Genomic DNA, 14,814 nt, shown 5'->3' with positions numbered 1-14,814 from the left:
ATCTCAGATGCTTCAGTTGGCACAGACTCCTTGAGACCATAAGGAAGTTGGTTCATGGTCAGCCATGTTTATTTTGGCTGCACAGGCCACCAGTTCACTTTCAGGCTCAATTCAAAATTGCTTCATTAAATTTCTGAATCGCTTTATAGTCACAAGACCAAGACTGCATCCATGTCTCTTCTCATCCATATCCATCCATGGCTTTACTCTCCTATTTGTACGAGTTGAGATCTTCCCTGACTGTCCTGCCAGATGTTCCATCCTACGAGAAGTAAGGATGGCCTTTAGAAGAAACATGTGGAGTGGAGAAGTGCTTTAGCTTTCCTGTTCTTCTTGTGGCCTTGTGTTTGGCTACTATGAGAGACAGAGTACAGAATTTTTGGCCTGACCCAACAGAGTGCTTCTTAGCCCACTGGAATACTAATGTGGGTGTGCTGTGCCATGCGTGCCAGGCCAGCAGTCTTCCTCGAGAATGTGTTTGCAGTCATCTCTGAGCAATGGCAGAATACCCTGTTTCTTAAGCCACCTCAAATGAAAAGAAGGCAAGACACCTATCTATTACAGTGGGACCTCCACATTCACTGACTTTAGGGATCCAGGGATTATTCCTGTGAAAGTGGAAAAACTGCAAATAAAAAAACCACTTTTTTTTTACCTGAGAGAACACCTTTCTTTGAATCTCTAGGCTCTCCTGTCCAACTCTAGGGTGGAGGACCTTCAAATGCCTACAGAAATATTCTCTCTAGGTCCTCCAGCACAAATCTATGGTCATCTGGTGGACATTAACCATAGAGTCATAGAATCATGGAGGACCTAGAGATTCCTAGAGAGAACATATTAATTAAATCCACAAATAATAAAATTTGTAAAAGACAAAGCTGCAAATGTGGAGGGCCAACTGTAAATTTATATGTAATTTACAAAAAAGCGCTCACCCAAGGCAACCAGCAGTAATACATTTTTAAAAAGGAACCAAATACAGTTAAAACATTACATGCAGATCAAGTAAGTTAAAAGAGAGAGAAAGAAGGAAATAAATGAAGTTTCTCTCTTCCCTGATTTCTCATCCCGCCCCTTTCTCTTTCTGACTCCACATGCTCTCCTGCTTCACATCTTTTCTCCCTCTCCTATCTCTATTCCTCCTGCAAGCCACATTACTTTCCTGTAAACAATCCCTCCCCCAGACACACATAGTTCTTTTTTTTATCTCAGATGTCTTCACTTTCATATTTATTTATTTGGTTGTTGGAGACCTGCTTCTTCAGCAAAGCTTTTTTTCATAGCTGTCCTGCACTCACCTTCTCTTTCACGACTGTCTTAATAGAATCTTAGAGTTGGAAGGGACCTCAAGGACCATCCACTCTAACTCCCCTACTGTGCAGGACTACACAGCAATGCACAACTGAAAGATGCACATCTAACCTCTGTTTAAAGATCTCTCTTTCTCTTTGCCCTCCATCTTGCTTGTTACTCATGCAGCAGACCTCTTCCCTCCATCTTAAGCTCACAGTCTACAGTAGAGGGATATCTAAGCAGGGAGAGGAGCATTTCTCCCCAGTATATAGCATCCACAATGCAGCATGTATGTCTTTAGAAGCTGTCATGTTCACATGCAGATATATTTCTTTGCAGCGAGACCTGTCTGAGCATTGCTAGCCAGGGGATCTGTATTTTGCAAAAGAATTGCATCTGTAAATATGATCCAGATGTGTTGCAGCTCAAGGAAAGAAGAAAGAGGAGTGGAGTACCAAGAAGAGGAATAGAGGGATGGTTTAGAAAAGCAAAAGAGGGAGGGAGAGCTGTTACTTCCTTGCTGGAAGCATGTTAAAAAGTTGAATTAGAAGGTTGCAGGTGTGTGTTCAAAGCTCCAAGGATCAGGCTTAAGACAGTGCCATTGGGGGGCACTAAAATGCTGGAACACGACAGCATCGAAAACTTTGAAGTCAGCAATTCAGCCAGAATCTGGCAGCAGAAGAAACAAGACACTTGTGTCAGCCCTTCTCTTAATAAGAGACAAATACTGTGCAACGGATGTTTTCCCAGGTGTTCTTTCCATTGAATTGAGCAATTTTATCTTTGGACTACATTGCAAACTTGTTAAAAAAAGGGGGGGGAGGATGTTTTGATTTCCCCCTCTCCTTCTCTTTTTCTCTCCCTGCATGTGTGGGGTTGGGCAATATCCAAAGATAGACAGGGGTAATCTTTAAGAGAATGCAGTCACTTTGTGCATTTAATGCACTGGCTTGGCGCCAGTCAGATAAGAATGTTCTAAAAGATCTATCATGTAGAATGAGTGTTCCTGGAGAATGTAGGAGGGATGTATGGGACCAACTGGGTACCAGCTGGGTAGAGTATGGGACTCAGGATCCCTTCTTCCTGGTCAACCAATGGAAAACACCAGCTGGAGAGAGCGACATTTGTGTTGTGCTACCAGAGGCGTCTTTCCAGTAGGCAGTAAGGCCAGAGGATGGTTTTATTTATTTAATTTGTATACTGCCTTTCTCCCAATAATGGGACTCAAAGCAGCTAACAACAGTTTAAAAAATGCAAATTTAAAACCACACAAAAGCATTAATAGCATACACAAATTGAACAAAATAATAATTTAAAATATGAAAATACATTAAAAGACTACAAATAACAAAAAAGACTGTATACCAACCTTACAAACAGAACTGGAAAGCATAAAAAGCCCAACCTTAATTAATTGGTAAAACATGGTGGCACAGAAATGCTTTGACCTGCTTTTGGAAGGACAGGAAGGATGGAGCTAACCTGGCCTCTTTGAGGAGGAAGTTCCAAAGTCTGGGAGCAACCACCAAAAAGACTTTCTCCCCTGTTCCCACTAAACAAGCCTGAGAAGGTGATGGGACAGAGAGAAGGAGGGCCTTTCCAGATGATCTTAAATATCTAATGGGTTCATAAAGAGGGATACAATCCTTCAAATAACCTTAGACCCATGGGCTTCAGACACTACATGGAGGGCTGCATCTGTACTGGTGTGCAAAAAAATACATTGTTCCCGTAAACACTTCTAAGAGATATGGGGGCATTTTACCATGTTTTGGATTTCAAAAAAGGCCTCTCCTGGGCTTAAATTGGGGCCTGCAAAATGTGGTGAAAATAGACCTCATGTCTGCTAATAGCCATTTTGGGTCATTTTTTTAAATAAAACTTTGCAAATTTTGTTTTTGACCCCTGGGGGCCACCAATCATGGCGAAAATAGTGAAAAATACAAACCCTAGTACTTTTGACCCCTGGGGCCTGCAAAAAAGAATCCTGCGGACCTGGATTCATCTCGATCTAAAACAATATAAAGTACAAATGTTTTAAAACATTTCACTGTACACAGGTGTGCAGGAGGTTCAGACCACCACTGCTCCTGAAACATCTGCCTTTTGGCAGAAATGGGCTGTGGCATTTGCCTGCGTCCCGTTAAAAGGTCGAAGAGATGGTATGAAGCGGCAAGGCTCAGTGGGAAGAGAAAGAGGCCCAGGTTGTTTTTAAAATAAATTTAATGTTTTAAAGATTTGTTTTAAACAATCATGTTTTACCAGATTTTCACTTTAACTACATGAAACAATGTACCTGTAAATACATTTAGGGTGTGCATATAATTTAATTTAAAGATGTAATTTTAATTTTCCTCGTTGTTCATGTCACAACTATTGCCATTACAGTCAGGAATTACAAAATATACGGGTATTACAATTTATGAGTAACAGTAGTACAAAAAAACCACTAAAATTCTACATGGTGTGTGTGTGTGTGGGGGGGTAATAGGGGTTGGCACCATGAGTTACTGCACTGGGTGACACCAACCGTAGTGACACCACTGACCATACATCCAATTAAAACACTCCTTTTAAGACTTTAACAATTGAAATGATTAAGGCACCTAAAATACATATTTCTTACCAAAAAACAGAACACCTAGTTGCATATTCTATTTTTAACTGATGTTGTAATATTAGTAATATTTAGTTATTTTTTTTACTTTTGTAGTCAGTGTTTTAGTTCTATCTTTTAAATTATTGTAAGCCGCCTTGAATCCAATTTTGTGAAAGGTGGGATATAAATTCGATCGATCGATCGATAGATAGATAGATAATCTATCTAGCCTTGTAAGTTGAAGCGTAAGTCCTGTTTAAACAGGAAGCTCTTTACCCGTTGGTGGAAAGATGACAGAGGGAGCAGATTAAACCTCCCTTGGGTGGGAGCTCTCTCCTGGATCCTCACCAGCCAAGCCTGAGAAAGTGGTAGGATGGAGAGAAAGCCTTTCTCTGAAGATCGTAAGACGTAGACAGGCTTGTATGGGGAGGTACAGGCTTCCAAATAGTTTAAGCATATGCCCCATGGAATATGAAGCCTTCAAAATAATAAACCACTTTTGTTTTAATGTTCACAAGTGACATAAGCAAATGGCACTCACTCCGGCTTACATTCCGGTTTATAGCCGCTTATATATGCTGCCCACTTCTGTGCCGTATATAAGCGACTATAAATTGATCTCATGTATAAGTCAAGAGCAGGTTTGGGGCCAAAATTAAGGATTTTGATATGACCCATGGATAAGTTGAGGGTAAAATTTAGGGTCATGTAACAAAGGATCTAAAGGATGAAGCAAAGAAAAACAATGCCAAAGAACTTACCAGATCCCAGGAGACTTAATTATTTTTGCTCACAGTCAATTTTTTTTACTAAAATTTCTCGATTTACACATGAGTATATACAGTATTCAGTTTTATATCCTGTCATTTGCCCAGTGTAGGTCCCAAACTGGCTTACGTCAATTAAAACAAGCTAAAACCTGCTTGATACAAAAGTTGAATAAATAATTTTTGTAAAACAATTATATAAGTAGTTCTATTTAAATATGTAGTTCTGTTTTTTTTAAAAAAAATACTAAAAAGGAATAAGAGAATAACACACACCACCAAAAGCCCTTTCTGGGGCACTTGGAGCCAAAGACCTGCCAAACCAAAAAGCTCTTTGCCTTGCTGGCAGAAATATAGCAGAAAGGGAGCCAAGCAGACCTCCAGTGGGAAGGAGTTCCATGATTTAGGAGCAGTCGCTGAAAAAGTTACCTATGGGGATAAAGATATCTGTGGTTGCTGCACTTGGGTTGGAGAAGGGACATACCAGGTTTTAGGGGGAGCAAAGGAGGGCACTAATATCAGATTAATCACTAAATAATATTAGGAGTTGCATTTGAGAACTTAAGTCTAAAATACATATGAGCTAGCTCTTTGTTTGAATGCCAGTTTTATTCCCACTGAGACACACTTGAAGGAAATTATGCAAAGATATTTTAGTGCTTAGAATTTGGGTTTCCAATGCATGAAATACAACATGGGGGTTTTCATTGTGCTTTACTTCAAGCTACTCACAGCCCTAGCTGTGAGAAATTTGGTGTACTTTTGTGCTTTGCCAAGTAGAGCTGTGTATATGTGTGTGTGTGTGCATGTGGATACATGCACACTAGCATGAAAGCAAGAGAACATGAGCTTCCAGGGGTTTGTGTTTATAAAGTGTCTGACTTGCACATGCTGAAGTTCTGACAACCGGTGAGATTAATACAAGCCAGATAAAAGTCATTTGGAGTCAAGTGACTGGGCCCTTTGAGAGTTTGCAGCAAGCACTCGCCTTGTAATTCAGCATTCATTAACCGGAATCTCAAAGCACCCCCAGAAGAGTATCCATGGAACTCTACTATTACATACACGCTGGTATTTCCAAATGTATTTTATACAGATGTTAAAGCAGATAGCACTTTAAAGCCAAGATATGTAAGGGGAACAATGTGGCTTTTTTTTTTAAATTAACAAGTATTAAAATAGTGTTTTGAGGGGTAAAACAGCAGACTACTTAGACTGATGAACCTTTCTAAATTACCTTTTTCCAGACTGATGTTTTTAACATAAAATTGTTCCAATTAGTCCTGCACAATATGTATCACACTACAAGTTAGCAGATGTCAGAGCCAGTGTGGGCTGTTACCACCTCAGATTCAAGACTGGAGGTGTGGGGATTTAATTTCAGTGAACCTCTCAGTTCTAGGAATATTATGTCTGTTTGTCTGCCTTTCATTCTAAACCTGGAAATACCTGATGAAACAGTGATGTCATGAAGCTTAAAATTAGTTGTCACACTTTGAGAGTGCCAGTGAGCTTGATTGAGGGCAATGCAGTTTTAGTTTGCAATTTTAAGCTAATGGGTTTCAAACTTGCTCTCTGAAGGAAACCTTTTAAGGGCTATTTCTTGGCCTCGGAATCAGTAAGTCTGCAGCGGAATCCCTGCATGTTGCAGAATATTTTGTGGTGTATTTTAGTGGGCATGTTGACTTTGTGGTGGCCAGGACGATTTAGCCACATTGTTGCCGTTTGCAAAGGTTGGAAAAGGTGTTGCTGTTATTCTCCCAGATTACTCCCAGCTGACATTGTACTGTATAGGGGGTGTACTGGGAGCTGCAGTTCAAAGCTGTTTTCCAAGCTCTGGCCCTGTATGGAACACAGTGTAGAATGCACCCAGTGCTCACCTCTGGCCACATGAAGCAATGTGATGTTTTCAAGAAAACTGCAAGAGGCCTGATAGATCAGACCAAATAATCCGTCTAAGACTAGTGCCTATTTCCCCTTTGTCTGAATTGTTAATTGCAAACGTGAGAAGCAGAATACAAAACAGTAAGGTTTCTACATGGGGAAATAATATATTTTATATTATATGTATTACACTGTATGATATAAACCAGTTGCAGTTGTAATTGCAAATAGTGCAATGTGAAAAGAAATACAGTACACTCTCTTTCATCAGATTAATGTTCTGATTTGTCCAGCCACTATTCTGTGACACAAACTGTGACAACCCACAGGTAGTGCACTAAGTCCACTGGAGTCTGTGTGATACACTTTCATGCATCAGCTGAAGTGGACTGGACTCCATGAAAGTTTATATCCTGTAAAATGTTATGGTATAACAAGGTTCTTTATTGTTTCTCTCCTTGCACATATGCAGGAGAAGGCTTCAGTCTGCCAGTGTATATTGCATGGTCGCAGATACCTCGTTGCATGGGTAATGAAACAGTCAAATGTAAGAGAGAGAGAGAATGAGGTTTGACCCCATGGGATCCTGGCCATGGCGGTTGCCTTGTTCAGCACTTTTTATACCGAGCAGACATTGTCAATGCATTTAGCATCACATCCCTGAGCTATCTTGTCTGCCAGTACTCATTTTCTTTAGAGGAGCCCCTTAGAAAAAAATAGGGAATACTCTGGATCCTCCAGAGCACAGCTGTAAAAACACTGATGTAAGAATATCACAAAACGGACTACAGTATGTTTAGTACTTGATGGCTTGCATTTTCTTGAATGTCTTTCATTCTGTGTTGATTTTGCTTGCAACCTAATGGACCTGTTCCAGTTTTCTTAGTTTGTTGTTGTTGTTCCTAGTAGTAGTAGTAATGGTAGTATTCATTACTTATTACTTATTATTTTTTACAACAGCCCTTGGGTCCAAAGAAAGCCAGGATAATAAAGTCCCAGCATAATTTACATTTCAGTAGTGGCTAGCAGTAGCCATTCTGTCCTATAAAGAAAGAGAGTATATTAAAAGAGCACGAATAAGAGTTTTGGAATCATTTCAGAAGGGCAGAAAAGAGTTGCAGGATACAGCTTTTAGCACTGCAAAAAGATACAGCCAAGACAGGAGTGTAGCACTTAGGCTTCTCCTCAATTGCTACTTTCCCTTGGGAGATGTTTTGACCCCCAAAAGTTGAATCAGGAACATCATAATGACAGTTCCATTATACATAAGCATGGAATTTTAGGTATGACTGTAAGTTGACCTCATGTGTAAGTTGAGGGCAAGTTTTGGGGCCAAAATTATGGATTTTTCTGTGACCCGTAGATAAGTCAAGGGTAAAACTTAGGGGCATATAGCAAAGGATCTAAATGACAATGAAAAGCAAAACAATGTCAAAGAACTTACAACATTCCAGCAGACATAGTTCTTTGTGCTCACTCCTAAGGCTGGATGGATGAGATAGTAGAGGGGATTGGTGTTTCTAGGACAGATTATACCATCGCCTTTGACAAGGGGAAGTTTCCTTCTTTTAAATAAGAGTTAAAATACAGTACTTACATTGACCTGTAGATAAGTCGACTCAAGTTTTTTGGGTCAATTTTTTGAACTAAATTTCTAGACTTATACACGAATATATACAGTAAATGCTTCTGTACACTTGTTGTTGCATCCTTGTATGTCCACTATACAGTGTAACCCAACATCTTGCAATGGCAAGGCTTTATTGAAGCACGTTTTAGTGGAAGAATACATATTTACTTAGTGTCATGGAGGGATAGGCATTTTATCCAGGGAAGCAAAGTGTCCCTTGAGCATCTTGGTGTCCATTTTGAATGTGTACCCTTCAGGTTAAGCTGAATACATGAAATGGCAGTCTTCCTGGCAGAGCTGGCAGCTGGGCAATAAATAAAGAACTCCTTCCTTTGGAGTTCTCATCCAGCCTCAAAGAGAAGGAGGCAACTTCTTTTGTCACTCTGGGTAGATGCCCTGTGGATGCCATTTGAACTGGCCAGGTTACTTGCTAATTAGCTTACTTGCTGTTCACCGCTATGATCTTTGGAATAGTGGTGTGTGTGTGTGTGTGTGTGTGTGTGTGTGTGTGTGTGTGTGTATAAATAAAAGGTGTAGAGAGGAGATGCTGACTCTATGGTGAGAGTGGCAAAGAGAGAGGCAGCCCATTCTTCATCTCTTTAACTCACTTCCATCCCTTGAATACGACTGTTCCAGTCTGTGAGAAAGGTGGGCTATGAACAAAGGGATGGATGGGCAGATGCACAGAGAGGAAAGGCTTCATGCCAAGGCTGATCAGCTAATTAGTAGTCTCCAAAGCACAATCTAGAACAGACTAAATGAATTTGAGTTGCCATTGCATAGTCACAGCAGATAACTAAGCAGGGAAAGGGGCAGAGGTTGGCAAATATTATCCCTTTAGAATTGAAGGGGAAATGTTACTGGCTGTGCATGTCAATGAGAAGAGGTGGATTATTAATTTAGCATGTCCTGATAGTAGTGCAGATGCCACTAGAGATTTCGATTTCATACTTGAATGCAATTCAAGTCTTCAGAGTTCTCAATTTGCTCTTGCTTTGTTGAACCTCACTATACCAAGGGTACAGCCAGAGTGTTTCTATGTAGCAACAAATGCCTCCTCTGGATGTTGATTTTGGATGAAGGTAGTTCAGATTATCAACAAGGGGTGGGGAGGCTGCAGGAAGAGAACAGGTTGACTCACAAATCAGTGCGAAACAGAACAATATGGCTAGCAAATGTTTTGTATAAATCTTCCAGTCAATATTACTCAATACAAGAAGTTGAAAGACTATATTTTGATCCTTTATGTATTAATTCACTCTTGCAAGACCTGTGTACAGAGCATGCTAAAATAATATTCACTAACAGAGTAATCTTCACTAACATACACAACAATTCCACCTTGAATTCTAAAGGCATAATGTTTGCCAGTCTATGCCCGTTGTCATATAAATGTGTGAAGCTGACCTAAGAATTTACACCCAAGTAATGATGAATTATGTTTTGCTGCTTGTGCCAAAAACTCGTAGTTGCATGCTTTATTTCTCCTTGTCTAGTGTGCGTCTTTCTTCCCTGTTTATGGAAATCATCATGTCCTGTCACATTGAAACAGACTGGAATTATGATTTGAAATGGCTGGAGAGATGGAATGCAGAATTACAGTGGGTCCTTGGCATCCACTAGGATTTGGTTCCAGGCCGCCCACCCCCCCACCCCCCGGGGATACCAGAATCTGTGGATGCTCAACTCCCATTAAATACAATGGATAGTAAAATGGTGTCCATTATATAAAATGGCAAAATCAAGGTTTGCTGTTTGGAATGTATATCTTTTTGGAATCTTTTCAAGCCATGCATGCTTTACTCCATGGATAAAAGATCCATGGGTATGAGGGCTGACCTTATTTATATCTTATGCTCTTTGACTGTTTTTATAGTCATCGATTATTGGGATTGATATGGTTAAGGCTGAATAACGTAATAGTTCATTTTTGCATTTTGGAAAGGTGCTCCTCTCCCCCTGCTGCCATCCTCCAATTTTGGTATTCACTATTTGTAGGTGTCACAAACAGTGTGGGTTGCTAACACATGTTGAAGCACACACCCAGGAAAATTTGGAACGAACCATGCCTGAAATATGGTCTGATTTATGGACACTGGACATGCATACACAAAGTCTGATATTTTTTCATCTGAAGATAATAATAATAATAATAATAATAATAATAATAATAATAATAATAATAATAATAATAATACAATTTTTATTTATATTTCCTGCCTCTCCCTGCAGATCGATGATGAATCAGCTGTTGGTCTTAGTGCATCTTGTATTTATTTGGTTTGGATTGCAAAGAACTAAATATTCCTTCTGTTTCAGTGGCAGAAACTGCACCACACCTGAGCAAGCTGCCTGAACCAGCAAAGATGTCTGTGATGGTGCCATCTGTCAATATTGATGATGAGCTTCAGAGCTTCAGTTCTATCCATGGGAGTTCAGATTCTTCTGGAGCAGATACACTTTGAAGCAGTCTTCTGTGCACTTGTGCATAGAAAAGCACAGGTGGGGAGAGGGAAACACCCCCAGCTGTTGGCTCAAAATAATGGACACGGCAGACATTTTCTCCAGAACCAGTGGTTTGATGCAGAATCAGCTTGCTCTTCATCATAAATGATTGATGTGTGCATTTGTGTGAGTGTGTCTTGCATGTGAACTTGTACATTTTTTAAAAGAAACAAATAAAAAATATATATTTTCTTTTTAAAAGACGAGTTTAATTTTTTCGACATATTTGTACGTCTTTGTGGATTAGATTTGTCTGACAGCACTACATGTTGGGAGGAGAAAAAGATTCAGACCACATAGGGAAAATGTAGGAAAGTGGCTTTATGCAAATCCCACCCCAGTTACCTGCTTCATAATAACAACAACTACAACAACTTATATTCCACCTTTTCTTTGCGGAATCAAGGCGAATTACAAGTAAAGGCAACAGAAACAATACAAAAATATACACACCCCTCCAAATTACAGCACAATTATAGAATAATAGAATAATAACACACAAAAATCCAAATTACATCATGGAGAATACAAAGCACACAAAAAAATGCATAACATGGCATAATAATAGTCAAAACATAACATAGCACAGCATAATAATCTAACAACCATCCCCAACTCTCCCCTGGCAACAGAAGAACAGTCAGTTATCAAATATCAATTACATATCTGAAATAATAAAACTCTGGGCCAGTATAGCCAGGTGTTCTGAAGACATTGGAGCTGGCGTTAGAGTCCTCCGCCGCTCTCCTCCGTCTACTGATGTAAAACTGGCTGGAGGTGGTGGGGGGAAAAGACGCGGAAAGGAGACCTTGGCGCCTCTCTGCCCACCTCCTGGCCAGATACGGAGCCCAGCTGTAGCCCAGGTGAAAAGGGCAAGGAGGGCAGCAGGGCAGCATTTTTAAGCTTGCCACTCTCTGCCATGCCTCTGAGTGTTTGCAGCTGAGTTCCGGTGGTTTTGGGCAGGCACTCCCTCAGCTGAGCGGGTCTTCCTGGAGGACAGCAGGGCAGCATATATCTGCATATGAACATTTCTGTCTAAATAATATTAACTTTTTGGTTTTCCTTCATTACAATGTATAAATCTGAAGTCTTAAATCAATAGTAAAAATTATTGCCATACATTTTTTTTAAAAAATAGGGTCCACTAAGCAAAGCCTTCTCTCCATAATTCCTTGCCTCTCATGGTTTTTTTTTCATTCTAGAGTTCTTCACAATACTACATATATTTCTATTTACAAGTGGTTACATATGTTTAGTAATCTTTGTCATCCTTTGTATTTCTTGTAGCTTTATTATGTTACTACATCATTAAGTTACTAATTCTGAAGGAGATTTTTATTTATATCCCATAATTCTTTCCAATATTCCAGAATTGATAACCAGTCTCTTTCTACTTTCTGAGTTGATTTGTTATTTAACATGAAAGTTAGCCTGTCCATGTCTTTTAATTCACCAATTTTTTGTAATCACTCTTCTATCAGTGGAGGATCCTCATCTCTAACATGAGCTCCTTTTCAAACAGGAAAGAAAAGCCTTTGTATTCTGATGGACCTATCAACAACTCAGAAGTAAAGCTCACCCTCTCCTTCATTATGGTTGGTAGGTCAGGCCATTCACTCTGGTGTATCCAAAGACAACATCCGCCTTCACCTTTTCTTGATTCAATTTGCTATGCGTGGACCAGGATCAGACTGCAACATATACCATGAACTACTAGTATAAAAATTAGAATAAAGCTAAAGAATAACACTACATGAACTATCCTGCCTAAATACAACCTGAAAAGCATCCATGATTTGAAGAGAATGTGAAAAATAGATTTGCACAATATACTTGGCCAGGAAGCAGAAGAAGTCTGGACTGAATTTAGGGACAAATGCAAACAACAAAACCCCACTTATCTATAGCCAAAAAGAAAAAAGATGAAACTTTTCAGAGAGTTACGCACAGACAGGAAGCAAAACTAAAAGGACTGAAACAGAGTCAAACTCTGAATGCAACTGTTCAACAATTTGTACAGTGAGACATTGAGAACTATAATAACGAATGCAGAGAACAGAAGGGTGACAACAAATAAGGAAGAACAAGAAACCTTTTCCAAAAGATCCAAGAAACGAAAGGGAAATTTAAATCAAATCAAAATGTTAGCAGTTAATAATTGTATGGAACAAAAAGTGTTTTACTTTGATTTGTGCATGGGGCTGGCCTGCATGTGCACTTGTGTGTGGCATCTGTGTTTCTTATGATACATTCTCTTGCACTGGGAGTTTTAAAAACAGGTATTAGTTGACCACCACACAGTGGTACTTTAGTACTAGCAGAGGGTTGAACTAGATGGAAGCTATTTCACCTCTGTAATTCAGTGATTCTGTATATATATAGCATGATGATGCCAGCAATACTGTTTTCATGGCACAGGCGAACATGGGGCATCTCATTCCTTCCAGTTTTCCTATATATGGCATGCAGATATAGAGATGAGTCTGTTGGCAAAGAAGATGATGACTTCCAGGCAAAGCTGAGTGTGTCTGTATGTGTGTCAGCTGGGGAAAAGCGAGAGTGGATGCCTGGTGTTTGTCTTCCTGCAGTACCTCTTCGCAACTTGGGACACAAATCTTGGAAGTAGATAGATGTGCCATGTTCTACACTCTTACAACAAAGACAAAACAGCTTGTCATGGAATGGATAACCAACTAACACAGATATGCCTGTCTGGGAAAATCTCACAAGGTGACATCTGTCCAAATAACTGCCAATTCCCCACTTTTGGATCGAAGCATTTAGTTATTAAATCTGCAATTTTGAAATTGCAGATTTGGTCTCATTGATACTTATTGCAATTTTTCCCACATACACACACACAAACATACAGAGCTCCCCCCTGCCCCCAGCCAGCTTTTACAGTTGGGGGCTTTGTTTGATTTTAGAGATTGGGAGGCAGGAAACTCTTTCCATATTGTAACCTTCCTTGAGACCTTGGAATCTGGCATGCTATAAATCTTCAGAAGAGCACACTGTTCCTCTGTTTTTAATATGTTGCTAAGCTCTGCGTCAAGCATTCTTCTGGGTAGGAACTGAAAACTACGAAGCTAGTGGTCTGGCACTGGTGCAAGAGAAGAAAAACCCCTCCCCACACCTCCCACCCCCAGCACTTTTGCCTACATGGAGAAGCAGCCACAGATATTCTGCCAGAGCTGCACTTAAAATGCTGCTTCCCAGCCAGAAAAACCACATTTCTTCCTTGTTGTCTCCTGCAGAACCAAGGAAGAGCGTTTCTTACCTGCTGCAACAAGGCCAGAGAGGTCAACAGTCCAGATGACTTGGAATCATAGAATCCTAGAGTTGGAAGAGACCACAAGGGCCATCACTCCAACACCATTCTGCTATGCAGGAACTCTCAGTCAAAGTATCCCCGACAGATGGCCATCCAGCCTCTGCTTAAAGACCTCCAAGGAAGGAGACTCCACCATACTCTGAGAGAGTGTGTTCCACTGTCAAACAGCCCTTAATGTCAGGACGTTCCTCCTGATGTTGAGGTGGAATCTCTTTTCCTGGAGCTTGCAACCATTGCTCTGGGTCCTAGTCTCTGGAACAGCAGAAAACAAGCTTGCTCCCTCTTCAACATGACATCCTTTCAAATATTTAAACAGGGCTATCATATCACCTCTTAATCTTCTCTTCTCCAGGCTAAACATCCCCAGCTCCCTGAGTCGTTCCTCATAGGGCATGGTTTCCAGACCCTTCACCATTTTTGTCGCCCTCCTTTGGACACGCTCCAGTTTCTCAATGTCCTTTTTGGATTGTGGTGCCCAGAACTGGACACAATATTCTAGGTGGGGCCTGACCAGAGCAGAATACAGTGGCACTATTACTTCTCTTGATCTAGACACTATACTTTTATTGATGCAGCCTAAAATTGCATTGGCCTTTTTAGCTGCCGCATCACACTGTTCACTCATGTTCAACTTGTGGTCTACTTGGGATACATTCCCTGACTTTGTGAAAATTGTGGATAATAGAAAATCCTATGTTTCCAGCTGGAATTGACCACAGAATCACGCTGGAGGGCCGCCAGATGCCTGTCCATTTTTTTGGACGTGGATACACAAAACCATGGGCAGCAGTCCCATAGATAG

At 40.3% G+C, this 14,814-nt stretch overlaps 1 protein-coding gene across 2 annotated transcripts in view; it reads left to right on the top strand.

The window, feature by feature from the left end:
* Nucleotides 1-10,879, top strand: part of KIAA0586 (KIAA0586 ortholog) — a 104,048-nt gene extending 93,169 nt beyond the window's left edge. For both annotated transcript variants that reach the window (XM_042452994.1, XM_042453003.1), the window contains one exon: nucleotides 10,493-10,879. In XM_042452994.1, the coding sequence (XP_042308928.1) occupies nucleotides 10,493-10,638 (146 nt within the window). In that variant the 3' untranslated portion in view covers nucleotides 10,639-10,879. The remainder of the gene's footprint in view (nucleotides 1-10,492) is intronic.
* Nucleotides 10,880-14,814: the final 3,935 nt, after the last annotated feature.

The sequence above is a fragment of the Sceloporus undulatus genome, chromosome 1 (assembly GCF_019175285.1).
Source record: "Sceloporus undulatus isolate JIND9_A2432 ecotype Alabama chromosome 1, SceUnd_v1.1, whole genome shotgun sequence".
Lineage (NCBI taxonomy): Eukaryota > Metazoa > Chordata > Lepidosauria > Squamata > Phrynosomatidae > Sceloporus > Sceloporus undulatus.
The sequence above is the reverse complement of the archived record's forward strand: the minus strand, read 5'-3'. Positions and strand labels throughout refer to the sequence as shown.